Source organism: Prionailurus bengalensis, chromosome X (assembly GCF_016509475.1).
Source record: "Prionailurus bengalensis isolate Pbe53 chromosome X, Fcat_Pben_1.1_paternal_pri, whole genome shotgun sequence".
Taxonomy (NCBI): Eukaryota; Metazoa; Chordata; class Mammalia; order Carnivora; family Felidae; genus Prionailurus; species Prionailurus bengalensis.
Window position 1 is genome coordinate 46,782,838 of NC_057361.1, and position 14,163 is coordinate 46,797,000.

Consider the following 14,163-nt stretch of genomic DNA (forward strand, 5'->3'; position numbering starts at 1 on the left):
AACCAGGTATCTATAAATACGTTTAGAGTACATCTCAATTTGGACATTATATTTTCATAGAAATAGCTGATCTACGTTTATTTCATACATTTTATGCATGTATGAATATATGTGTGTGTGTATACACACACACACACACACACACACACACACACACACACGTAGGATGCATGCCCAGCGTGGAGCCCACCCTGGGGCTTAAAGTCATGACCCTGAGATCAAGAGCTGAGCTGAGATCAAGAGTCGGACACTTAACTGACTGAACCACCCAGGTACCGATTTCACAGAATTTAGTTGAAAAAAAAAAAATACATTCACATACCGAAGTTGTTCTAAACATACTTAGAAGCCTTCTAACAACTGAACACAGTAATAGTTGTTATATTGAAACTAACAAAAATTAAGAATTCAGTTTTCTCCATCCAATCTATATAATCTCAACTACATGTTTAGCAACCCTATTTCCAAATAAAGTCACATTTTGAGGTGCTGGGGGTTTAGTGCTTCAACATAGTTTTTTTGTGTAGGTGGGGTGGGGAGACACAATTCAAAACATAATACCCTCCCCTTGTAAGAGGAAATAAAGAAAAAAAAAGAGCAAGAGGGAAGATAGAGAGAAAGGGGAAGAAGAAAGATTGGGGGGGGGGACACCTGGGTGGCTCAGGTCAACATCTCATGGTTTGTTGAGCTTGAGCCCTGCATCAGGCTCCCTGTGGTCAATGCGGAGCCTGCTTCAGATCCTCTGTCCTCCCCTCATGCTCTCTCTTTCAAAAATAAACATTTAAAAAAAACAGGGAGGGAGAGCAAAAGAGGAAGAAAAAAATTCAATTTTTTAGCTGTACTGGCTACCTTATGAGTGTTCAACATTCCACATATGGCTAGTGGCTACCATATTGAACAGTGTGGTTCTAAAGTGTTCCACAGTCACTTAAGACAATCATTTGCCATCTTTAAGCAGGGAAATTAAGCTTCTGATAAGTATGCATACACAAATTAGAGTCCCACCATACGCTTTGATACAGTAACTTCTAGGAATTAATCTTCCCTTTACAGAAAACTATATAAAAAGATACTCATTTTTAAAAATAGTACATTAGAAACTTAACAGGGAATGGTTACTTCACAAACCCTTTCTTTACATGGCACTTAATGTCAAGTGAAAAGAGATCTAAAATATTACCTCTAAGATAATCTCAACTATGTTAATAAAATGTATCCCCAAGGGGAAAGATCAGGTAGATACTTCCAAAATATTATTTGTGATACAAATATGAGTAATTGTTCTTTCTACTACATCCCATAATTTTTACCATTATGTGTATATACATTTTATAGAGAAAATGAGTGAAAATAATTTTAAAATAAAAATGAAAGGAAAAAAAATTGAGGACTAAGGAAAACAGAGGTAACTAAATTTACACACACACACACACACACACACACACACACACACACACAGTCACCTATAAAGACACAGAGACAGAATTCAGGAGAATTAATGGCTAAGATTTTGGTTTCTTGGTTACCTGATCTTTTTCCGCCCTGGGTCGTACCTGCCTTCTCATCCTTTGGAACCAGTTTCTGCATGTCCGCCTGGCCAAATTCACACCCAGATGGTAGGCTGCAACAAGACAAACCATGAGAAAAAAGAACTGTCATAGCTCATTTTTAAAGTTATGCTTGGTTCCTAATCTGCTTGACTGACACTATCCTCCCTGTAACAGGTAAGTTAACCTAATAGGGTATCTGCAATGATCAAGTTCCTGAGGTAACACTCAACAAGGTTTTGAAATCAACTCTTTGGATTTGGGTAACAAATTTAAAATACCTATCATGCTGACACTGCATAATAAGGACATAAGATCAAAGATGTAGAAGATAATACATTTATAAGCAAGCCCCCAGGCTGGTAAATGGGAAGGACAATACTATGGACTGAACATTTGTGTCCCCTCAAAATCGTATGTTAAAATCCTAATGCCCAATGTGATGGTATTAGTCGGTAAGGCCTTTGGGAAGTTCTTACATCTTGAGGGAGAACCCTCATGAATGGGGCTAAGCATAAAATGAATAAATAAATAAATAAATAAATAAATAGGCATAAAATTAATGGGACCAAGCATAAAAGACGCTCTAGAAAGATTCCTAGTCCCTTCCACCATGTGAAGATAAAAAACAATTAAAAGTCTACAACCCAGAAAAGGACCCTCACTCAACCATGCCAGCACCACAGCCTCAGACTTCCAGTTTCCAGAACTATGAACAAACAATAAAATTCTGCTGTTTATAAGGATCCAGTCTGTGGCATTATGTTACAGCAGCCTGAATGCACTAAGACAGATAAGGAACCCTCTGAACTCTTTACTAATAGCCTTCTATCCTTGACCAAAACAATCCTCCAGGATAATTGAACTTAGTTTCTCTGTTAGGAAAGACAAAGATAATAAAGAGATGACCATTCCCTTACCTGTTTGGGGTACACAGGGAGAGAAGAACAGTGCTTTCCCACACCAGGGAACAGTATAACTGGCTCAGCTTGCTCAGAACACTCAGACCCAACTGAGAACCCCACTGGTTTACGGAGATGGAACGAATTTCACTCTGCAATCAAAGTAAACAGAAGCTGATCTTTGGGATGCCCTCCTCAACATTTGTCTGTGTCTAACATCCCTTCTCATTTTCTTCTCATTGCTTTCTTGGAAAGTGAAAGACAACAGTCATGTGCAACCTTCTAAAGAAACAGTTCTGTAGATTCATTGACAGCCTTCTAATTTTTTTAGGTGGTAGGGAGCTTGTTATTTTCCTCTTATTTCTTAATTTCAATAAACATTTGATTTAATTTCTTGAAGGGAACATTTCACATGAATTTTATTTAATTTAATAAAAAGTCATGAAAATAAATCCCTAAGCTTTGTAATGCAATTGAATTGTTTTCTAAATAGTTTATACCTGTGCTTTTCATTTGATTTGATCCAAAGAATATACTCCTGCTCAAAGGCATAGAACATGGGTGCTGAAACATTACATCATTAATCTTTAGAACTGAATACTTGAGAACTAAAGGCTGTAAAACTGTGAGCACACAAAAACACCCTGTGTTTCTGGAACCACAAGAGGAACCTCACACGGATGGCAGGCATAGGGTTTGATATTTAAGTAATCTTTATTAATCTGTTAATTACCACTGACTTAAATGTTCTGTGGTCAAATTTCTTTCTTGCCATCCCATTACTAGGCCTACATGCATTTGTAGAAAGATTGGGAAACAATAAGGCCAGATAAGCACCCAATTGAGGCTTGCCTACTAAAAGAGGTGACTACATATTCCAGTTGGCCTATATAGCTGCCCATTATTTATAGCAACCTCTTTTCCTCTCAACAAAGTCCAATTCAGAAAACAAATTATATGGTAACCCAAATTCTAATGAAAAAAAAAATACTAAGGCAAAGCAAAACTAGACAGCAACCTGATACATAAACCTGTATTACTCACTGAAAAAAAATCTGTTCTTTTAGCAGCTAGCCCAGGTAGAACTGCTTCTAAGCACAGTAAGATGCCCAGTATATGCCACAGGTATTTTACCAGCTTTAAACCAACTTGCTCAACCCTAGTTCTTACCTGTCCAACTCTGCAAGTATGAACAAACATCATGATGTAGGCGTGGGCAGCAGTAAGTGCATGCAGTAGAGGTGTGGCCTGAGCTGAGAGGGTAGCATCAGCAACATTGCCAGCACAAGCCAGTTCTCGCAATAACACTGAGCCCCCAGGGGATTCAATTGGGCGGTGTAACGGCTCCAAGGATGAAAGGATGGAGTCCAACTGAAGGAGACCCTCCTGAAGAACTTTGGGTTCATGTGACAGTGTCTGAAACAAGAATAATAATTAAATCATTAATGTACAATGAATTTCATATGCATCATGTCTTTAATAGTCACAATGGAAGAAGTGCAAGACAAGTCTCACAAATTTCAAATCTGGCCATGGTCTCCCATCTGGGTAAATGGCAGAGCCAAAATATGAATGCAGGTAGGACATACCTAAATGCCTCCTAAAGAAACATTTTACTTCTCTCAAATGAGAGGCTTTCAAATGTGGTAGGCCAATCATATTTAAAAGCTTGTGATGGCCAAACTGAAATACTGTTACAGGAAGGACTCCACACTATGTGATTAATTACAAATTTTTCTCAATAGGGAGAAATATTAGGCAAGGTTCCAAAGCATGGAAGTAAACCGGTATTACAACTGTTCTTTTCCTAAAATAAGAGGTGATTCTAGAATAGGTATCAGCTAGGCAATCTCCTTTTTTATGAGACGACTCAAGATTATATGGCCCTTGTAATTTGCTTTTTGAGTCCACAGAAAATTCTGTCATCCAAAGACAGGAGAACTTAAGTGTTTTTCCTGTGGCTTTAAACACATCTATCCATTCTCACACAGTATCTTAGAGGTAGGATAAAGATGGATCACAGCCCCTTTTCCTCTCTCTCTTATGAACAGCACTTAATTAAATATTGCAAAGAGTAAAGCAAAATAAAACATTAATTACAGCTATGTCACAATTATGGACCCTTCCAAGTCCATAAGCAACTGGATTACTGATTTTTAGCAGCAATTACTTGCCATTGCACAATACAGCTAATAAAGGAACTTCATAGATTTAATGCAGTCCCTATGAAAAGGTCAATGGCCTTTGGGTGGGGGTAAGAAATAGAAATCTCTCTCTTAAAATCCTTAAGAAGAATCTCAAGGGACCCCAAATAGATACAACTATCTTGAAAAAGAACAAAGTTGTAGATCTCAAACTTCCTGATTTCCAAACTTATCACAAAGCTACAGTAATAAAAATGTGGTTCTGGCATAAAGACAGACTTTAAGACCAACAGAATAGAATAACGCCCAAAAATAAACCCTTACATCTACAGTCAAATGATTTTTGATAAGGGTGTCAAGACAAAGGTGCAAGAGAAAGAACAGGCTTTTCAACAAATAGTGGTGGGAAAACTGGGTATCTACATGCAAAAGAATGAAGTTGGGCCTTACTTTACACCATATGAAAAAATTACTCAAAATAGATCAAAGACCTGAAGGTAGCAGCTAAAAATATAAAAACACCTAAAAGGAGCCATAGTGTAAAAGCTGTGTGACACTGGATTTGGCAATGGTTTTTTAGATTTGACATCAAAAGCACAGCAATGGCAGGAAAAAAAGATGAAATGGATTTCATCAGAATTGAAAGCTTTTGTGCATCAAAGCACACTATTAACAGAGGTAAAAGGCAACCCATAGAGTGGGAGAAAATATTGCAAATCATTTATCTGATAAGGAGTAACCAGAATATATAAAGAACTCCTACAACTCAACAACAAGAATCAAACCCCACTAAAAAATGGGCAAAGGACTTGAGTAGACATCTCTCCAAAGATACACAAATGGCCAATAAGCACATAAAAAGATACTCAACATCACTAATCATTAGAAAGATGCACACAAACCATGAGGTTGCACTTATACCTACTAGGTTGGCTACTATCAAGGAAAAACAAAGAAAAAGAAAATTAACAAGTGTTGGCGAGGATGCAGAGAAACTGGAACCCCTGTGCATTGTTGGTAAGAATGTGAAATGGTGGAGCTATGAAAAACAGTATGGTGGTTCCTTGAAAAATTAAAAATTGAACTACCATATAGTCCACCAATCCTACTTCTGAGTGTATAACCAAAAGAACTGAAAGGAGTCTTGAGTATGATCACACTTTTATGTGGGATCTAAACAAGTTAAATTCAAAGAACCAGAGAGCAGAATGATGGTTGCCAGGGGCTGGGGGGAAATGTGGAGATGTTGGTCAAAGGGCAAATTTTCAGTTATGAGTAAGTTCTGGAGATTTAATATAAGCATGGTGTCTATAGTTAATACTATATTATATACTTGAAATTTGCTGAGAATAGATCTTAAGTGTTCTCACCACACACACACACACACACACACACACACACAGTCTTGAAGAAATACAGGCACACCCGTGTTCATTTCAGCAGTATTCAAAATAGCCAAAAGGTGGAAGTAGCCCAAATGTTTATCAGTGAATGAATGGATAAACAAAATGTGGCTTACACATATAATAGAGCCATAAAAAGAAAGGAAATTCTGACATATGCTATAACATGGGTGAAACTTGAAGACATTATGCTATGCAAAATAAGCCAACCACAGAAAAACAAACAGCTTATGAATTACATGAGGTACCTAGAACAGTCAAATTCAGAGTGACAGAAAGTAGAACAAATTTACCATGGGCTGGGAGGGCAAGGGGAATGCAGAGTTGTAATTTAATGAGTACAGAATTTCAGTTTTGCAAGATAAAAAACTTCTGGAGATTGGTTTGCAACAATGTGAATGTACTTAACACTACCGAACCATACAGTTAAAAATGGTTAAAGTGGTAAATATCATGTGCTGTGTATTTTACCACTATTTAAAAAAAATAAAGCACTTAATTTCTTGGCAAAACTTGAACAATCTTGAAAAAGGAAAAAAAACTACATTAACTAAACAATACCAGATTGTGTTAAAAGTATCTATGAGAAAGGATGACATAATAAAACCCAGCTCCAAAACATTCTTGAAGATATACTTTCTCTTCCAATAAACTCAAATGTTAGAACTATGTACCAAACCTAGGAACAATAAACAACTTCAATTTTTCAATGAGAAATGATGTGACACACTATTTATTAGGAACAAAATTCACCTGTAGCACATAACCACAAATTTCTTCATTATTTTTTGGTTGTAGGTAAAGGGAGACCACAATAAAAACATGTATACAGAAGTACTGCAAAATTAATTTCTAAAAAGAAATGAAAATATTTAGCCAGATGCTCTTACCAATATGGATTTGCAGACACCTGCAACAGCCTGACAGGCCGCAGATGTAGGAAAATCAATGGGCAGATTGGGAAGACCCAAAATGGTGACCAAAGGCAAGAGTCCTTTCTGATTCACAAATTCCTGGCAGTGGTCATCTGTTGTATTGTTGCTCAGAATAGATTCCACAAATTTCATCTAGGTAATGAAAATGAAAAAGAAAATGTTAGAGACTAACACCTGGAACTAAAAGGCCAGCTTGGAGTAAGAACAGGGGTAGCCTTGTATTCATGTAATCAGTATTTTCTAAGATACCAAAACCTCAGGTAAGTAAGTATAGAGATGATATGGACCCTAAACATCTGCCAAAAACACCCACAAAAAACAAAAAACAAACACCACAAATACGAATAATTACTTTTCCCCAATCTACCTTTTTGGCTACCTAAAGTTATATAATTTGAGAGCATAGAGAGGATAAATGACTTGCTCAGAGCCACACCCATGAATTAGTGGCAAAATCAGATCTAATTCTCTTAATTTGCTCCTAGTGTCACAGTGCATTACCTCTCCCCTGGAAGCAAAAATGGATACCTTCCCTCAATGTGCCCATAATACAAATGAAAACCAGAACTCTGGAAGAGTGGTTTGGACCAAACAAAGCATTTTTTAAGGGTAACAAAGTAAAATGTGGGCAACAAACACACAGGCACATCTCTTCCAAAGATACCATCTCTGGAAGTCTTGGAAGTGCTTAGTGGGCTAGACTAATTGCTAAGTGGGCTTCCCCTTATAAAGAAATAATTCTGGGAAAATTCAAACTCTTTACTTTTTTCTTGAGACACACGGGAAGTTAAAACGAAACGTCACATTACTATTTTTTTATACAAAAGAGAAATTAATGGGAAATCTAGCAAATAATGGGAAAAAATATATGTTGGACATATTCATAGAACATAATACTGGACTGGCCTAACAAATCCCACTCTTCTGCTTGGATTCCAATTGGGAATAGTAGCAATGAACAGAAAATTGGGAGTATCTAAAAAAGGGGAAGAGTGTTGTCCATTTTTGGCAAACCAGTCTCACAGAACAAGGTTTGCACATCTTTGCCCACTGTTCTGCACTGTAAAGGCTCCAGTGAAAATAAATGTAAAAATCACTGGACTATTTGGTAATCCCACACGTTTTCCAGAATAACACACACCTTTACTCAGTTTGCCCTACCATGAATCTTACCACATTAAGGATGTAATCCATGAGGGGAATAGGAATACGTTCTTCTGTACCAACAACCCTGTTAAGGGAGAAAAGAGTGAGTTACACAAATTTGCAATACTAGTGCAAGAAAACAAAGGAAAGGGAAACAGCACGAAATTCTAGGTTCTTTCTTTAAGTTAGTCTTTAGTACAGCACAAGGAAAAAGAAAAAAACTGAAATCAAATCTGAAGCTAGCTTTTCTAGCCTGCCTAGGTTGAGAGCACAAAAGAAAAAACCAGGCCTTAACAAACTCAGCATTTGCACATATCTCAAAAAAAACTATCCTATCTTAGGCAAACTATCATAGGAGGAATTCATCGGTATGAAAACAATAAGTTCGACTGAAACTACTGACACATTTGCTTGAAGATAGGAGCTAGGCAAAGAAACAAATACAACATCTTACCATGTTCTTGCATCAGGTTTAAAGTTACAATAGACGGCAGGAAATGGAATTTAATTTTGTTCAAAATTCCATGCTTAGATTGACAAACGATTCAGAACAGTTAATCAAAGACGAAGCTAACACCCAAGCCCTCCTTCCCTAACTATTTATACTTGTTATCACAACAGTCCCTGAAATATCCAAAACCTGTCATCAGGTCTTTTGCTTCAAACACTTAAATGCTGCACCACAGACAAGGCGGCTGGCAGTAATGCCATAGCTGCAGGAAACGAAGCCTTTAAGCCCAATCTTGGCTTTTGCAAGAAACAAAAGGGGGGAAACCCAAAATATCTATTAAAATGAAACACAATTTACCTCAAAGATGAACCCTAGGAAGGGTCAAAACTTCAGTCGAATAGGGAGCATTCTGGATATAGGCCCTTGAAGACATTTGGGTAAAGGGCAGAAATAAAAGAAGGGAGAGGTGGGGGGAGAGAGAGGGCAAGAAAACTGGCAAGAAGTTAATAGTCCTCAAGATGTAAATAAAGATTTACCAGGCATCAAAATGCAGACTAGACAGTGGCTTCAGTGATGACATACCTAGAGTTAGAGTTTGACAAGGATATTTGAAGAATACAGGGAAGAACTTACTACAAAGGGGGGGGGGAGGTGTCTATAAGCCAGGAGTGAAATGATTCCATGGGAAGACTGCAACTTTTCCTTGACTATAAAGTTCCTCCTCAACCACTACAGCAATTCCTACTCACAGTAATCATCCACCCCAGCCTGACTGTACCTCCTGGGAAAGAACCCAGAGATCCATCTCTACTGCTAAGGAGTGCAGGTGTGGTTCTAGCCCAGATGAAACACCTGTCCCTTTGTAAAAAAACAACGGTAACGGCAAAGAGCCAAAGTAATATTATGAAATGGGACCCAGGTACTTCCCTCATTTGCTAGATGGAAGTTAGGGAGGAGAATGAGAGAGAAAACAAACCAATAATGGTTCTTAATCCACATCTAGGAGCAAACTGGTAACCACTTTTTTTCACTATCTTCATCTTTTGGCTTCCAGGCTGAAAACGTCATGCAAGAATAGTAAACATGATCAACTCCCCCTTTGGAGGTAAAAAAAAGGAAAAGCTCCTTTAAGAATGAGACATCTGAGCTAGCTTTGCAGGAATTTGGTAGATAGAAAAGAAGGAGATAAGATAATCTGCAGATGGGGATAAGTATGGCTATAACACGGTGACACATATCCTAAGAAAAGCATGGAGTGAAAAAACATGAGGCCATGAGAAAATGTCAATTTACTATGACAGCTTGAAATCTGGGCATGTTAGATCTAAGGTGTAAGATGTCTAGGCAGAGAAAACATTATATGCAGATGAACATGCCCAGCTTCACTCAAAACCACCCTCCCACCTCTCAAGTTTAAGAAATCCTTCTCTTGTTTTGTAGCCAGGAAAGGAAATCATATCCCAGCAGGGTGGCAGACAATCAAGGATGTGGCAAGGAAGCACTGATTCTGACTCCTTTGCATGTTAAGTCTTGCTTTCTTTCAGGTGTCCTCCTCTTCCAGAAAGAGAACATTTTAATCAAAATAGAATATGCTGTTAGAATGAAGGTAGAGTTGCCTTCTCAGACAAGGGTAAGACATCTGCTCAACAAAGCAATGTACAGTACTTAGTGGTTAATGCCTCTCCTCAAAAAGAAAACAAAAACTCATACCAACAGGCTCATTACTTCCTAGAGTTGTAAAAAGGCACCGATTTGAGTCTAGGCCTTCACTCCTTCTATCTACTCGACCATAATTTTCTCTTAAGTTCCCAGCAATCCTTCAACACTAGCCTAAACCCATTCATATCCACACCTAAAACATTCCTGCTTTTCTCAGAACTAGTTATTTATAAACCAAAAGAGCACTTATTAAATGAATAAATGCATGACAGTCCAGAGGGATCACACCCCTAAGAGTTATACCTACAATAGTTACATTTCATTCCTAGCATGTGAACAATAAAAGCTTCAAAGAGCCACTATCAGCCAGCAGTCTTTAAACCCACCCCCATCCCCATTTCACCATCTAGGTACTCAATTTTAATATAAAACAAACCTTAAATAGAAATAAGAAGGAAAATCTACTGTGCCTGGTTACAACCATACAGTACATTCCAAATACTTTTGATTTATCTGCAATGAACAGATAGTAATCAAACAAAAAACAAAGACCCACAACAAATCCCTGTAATTCTTAAGGACTTCTTAGGAGACAGGCTTCAAAAGTAGGATGTTTCATATGTGCTCACTTATGCAAACAATTAAGCAATGATACGAATACTATACCAACAATGGGAACATAAGTTCTCTGAGAGAAGCCCATCAACTTGATATAGTGAACTGATTGAATTTCATGAACTTTGTAAGAAGGACACCTTCCTAAGGCAACCAATACAATTAAATATGAAAGGATAAATGATACACAATGGTCAAAGAAAGAAAAACAAGACTCCTAGGGCTGGAAGAACCTTATAATGATCTAATCCAACTCCCTAGCTTTTATGGATGAAAATGACATGCCCAAGGTCACAAGGCTAGGGGACCTGTCTTGCAAACACTTACTGCTGATTAGGCTCAGTTTCATTCTGTTGGGCAGAATTAAAGCTCTGCATGGCCTGTACTTCTTCCTCCTCCTCATCCTCACTAGAGGCCTCTTCTGCAGCATGATTAGACCTTGGAGGAGGAGCAGTGGCAGTGCCATCTGCCTTCTGGATTGATGGCTTCTGACAGATGTATTTAGGGTCTCTTCCAAGGTTACAAATTTCTTCAAGTAACTGAAAGACACAGGAAATATTATTTATTAGTAAATAAGAAATGGGACAACTAACACATTTTTGGAGCATTTTCTATGTGTTGACACAGAAGTGCTGACACAAAACACTTTATCTTGACATATGTATATAACATACATCACTCCTGGAATATAGTCATCAATCCTATTTTACACACAAGGTAACTGAAGTTTCGTGAAGTTAAGTAACTTGTTCAGGATCACATAGCAGTTAAGTGACTAACCTGACTCCATGTCCTAATTCATAAGCACCAGGCATATACTATACTGTAACTGGCAGGGCTACTAAATGTGAAAAAAAATACCAAGAAACAAAGGTTAGAAAAACTAATATGCTTTTACAAATAGAAGCTAAATCCTGGCAACTTGTTAATACCCTATAGAAGAAAATAATACTTAAGTGACTTTCTGGGGGTAGGAGGGGGGGGCAAGGACCAACCCAAGGATAAGGAGAAAATAAGGTAGACATAATCATCTTCTAGGCATAGGCCAAGAATCCCAATGACCTCCAGTAGGCCAAGCTTTTTCGTAAAAACTCCCCCTTAACTGCTCTCTCATGCCCACGGTCAGCCTTATCACTTCATACCTTAATGATTGCAGTTGTTGCATCTGTTTTGAGGGTGGGCTGATGTCTCATGAGCTCATCAACAGCACTCCCCAGGTTAGATGCGGTATCCCCTTAAAGCAAAAAATGAACTGTTAGAAAGACTGAAGAAAATAGAGCTTGAGCTATTTTCTCTGCCAATACGAGGAGGAAAGAAGAAACTGAGAAGGTTGTTGTGATTTTCTAATGCCATGCTTTCTCAAATGAATTCACACCAACCTCTGAAAGCAAATCACTGGGGAGGAAAAAGGAACTTTATCAGTCTAGCGAAAACATTAAAAAAATTTTTAACTTATTTTGTGAGACAGAGCGAGCACACAAGTGGGGAAGGGACAGAGAGAAGCAGAGACAGAATCCCAAGCGGGTTCCACACCATCAGTGTAGAGCCCATTGTGAGGCTTGAACCCACAAACCATGAGATCATGACCCGAGCTGAGATCAAGAGTGGGATATCCAACTGACTGTGCCACCCAGGTGGTCCTAGTGAAAACATTTTAAAATAACCACATATTCTACATTCTACTCTGGCAATCTCTAATGCCAAGGTCTGAACTAGGAGGGAGGGAGAGAGAGGAGCATAAAACCATTAACACACTGGCTGCCCCAATTAAGAACGATATTGGCTAGAATGCTACAGTGGTGGCTGAAAGCACAAAGCACATTTGTGAAAACTAGATTCTGGAGCCCTACTTTCTCATTATTCTATAATAATCTGGCCTCAAATACACTGAGAAGAAAATCTATTAATTTCTTACTATCGTAGGGATTTGAACATTAGAATAGAAGATCACGGAAACAAACACCTTGGGACTTTATATCTCCTGTTGCAACAGATTAGATGGTGGGCCTGGAAATCTACTGCCCCTAATACCCATTTCTCACTAGCACCATAACCGTACATTTAATAACAAATGGTTGATAGTCTGAGGAACACCACTGCTTTGTTGCTGACATCTAAAAGGTCACCGGAAAAGAGTCATCAGCATCTTTCAAGCTCTGGTCACTGAGGTGTCTCAGTGGCACAGAGTGATGACAGGTGGAAATGTGGACTCCCAAGGAGACCCTCCTTCTCTCTGTTTTGCCGCCTCTGTCAGACCCCATGCCCTAAGTGACCTCACCCCCAAGATCTTCACTGGATAATTCTTGCTCCCCCAGGTTCTCCCATTGTGGTAGAAGCACAGTATAGGCCTTGCTACCTGGGAGCCCATAGGGGAATCTGGGACTGCCTCTCCTGCCCTGACCCAAGAGGAGGGGGTGTAGTCTCTGCAAGTCACTCTACTACAGTGTAGCTTCTGACCAGCCCAAACCCTGCAGCCAATTGGAGCTTGAGGATATGGCCTGGAGGCACCACCCAGAGATCTGGAGCCACTCAGGGGCACCTGGGGACATGATCTGGTCCCCTTGGTGTCCTAGGAAGGAAAAAGTTTCTATGGCCAAAGTCTGGTTTTCCCAACACTTGTCCCAATTCAGATTAAAACCCTGAACTTACACACACACACACACACACACACACACACACACACTGAACTGTTGAGAAGCATGAAAATATGAGCAGAGGATAAGGATGAAGTCTTCTTTCTACCTGCAATACAACGTAAATAGTGATACAACGATAATTACAGTGATAATTCCCATTAAGCTTAGCAAATCTAGCCAGAGAAACGACGTGAGTTCAAGAAAGGACTTCCTTGCCAAGTGGTGGCTTGATAACCATCTAACATCTAAAATCTTGGCACCAGGGGAAGATGGTGACATAGGAGGATGCTAGGCTCACCCCGTCCTGCGGATCATTTAGACTCCACCCACACCTGTCTAAATAACCCAGAAAATCGCCAGAAGATTAGCAGAACGAATTCTCCAGAGCCAAGCATAGACAAGAGATCCATGGAAGAGGGTAGGAAGGGCGGAGAGGCGGGGGGCAGCCTGCCGGCAAAGCAGAGGCCCCGAGTCTGGCTTGCAAAAACGGAGGGGCAGGATGGAGTGTGCTCTGATGGCAAGGGGGACTTAAAATCTGGATGGTTATAAGTTAACAGATCTGCTCGGAGAACGGGAGGGCTGGAGGACAACGGGAGGGAGAGTTGTTGAGCACCAGACAACAGAGCGCAGCTTGGTGGGGAACAAATGCGCTCGCCAGGGCCATCTCCCTCACCCATCCCCCAGCCAAAATCCCAAAGGGAACCAGTTCCTGTCAGGGAACTTCC

At 39.3% G+C, this 14,163-nt stretch overlaps 1 protein-coding gene across 14 annotated transcripts in view; it reads right to left on the reverse strand.

Moving 5' to 3' along the window:
• Window positions 1–14,163, reverse strand: part of HUWE1 (HECT, UBA and WWE domain containing E3 ubiquitin protein ligase 1) — a 166,300-nt gene that overhangs the window by 64,959 nt on the left and 87,178 nt on the right. For 13 of the 14 annotated variants that reach the window (XM_043570269.1, XM_043570266.1, XM_043570271.1 and 10 more), the window contains 7 exons: window positions 11,945–12,036; window positions 11,130–11,341; window positions 8,105–8,162; window positions 6,887–7,063; window positions 3,620–3,865; window positions 2,468–2,601; window positions 1,527–1,621 (listed from right to left, as the gene is read on the reverse strand). In XM_043570269.1, coding sequence (XP_043426204.1) covers window positions 1,527–1,621; window positions 2,468–2,601; window positions 3,620–3,865; window positions 6,887–7,063; window positions 8,105–8,162; window positions 11,130–11,341; window positions 11,945–12,036 — 1,014 coding nt within the window. The remainder of the gene's footprint in view (window positions 1–1,526; window positions 1,622–2,467; window positions 2,602–3,619; window positions 3,866–6,886; window positions 7,064–8,104; window positions 8,163–11,129; window positions 11,342–11,944; window positions 12,037–14,163) is intronic. The other variant, XM_043570276.1, reaches the window with a different exon arrangement.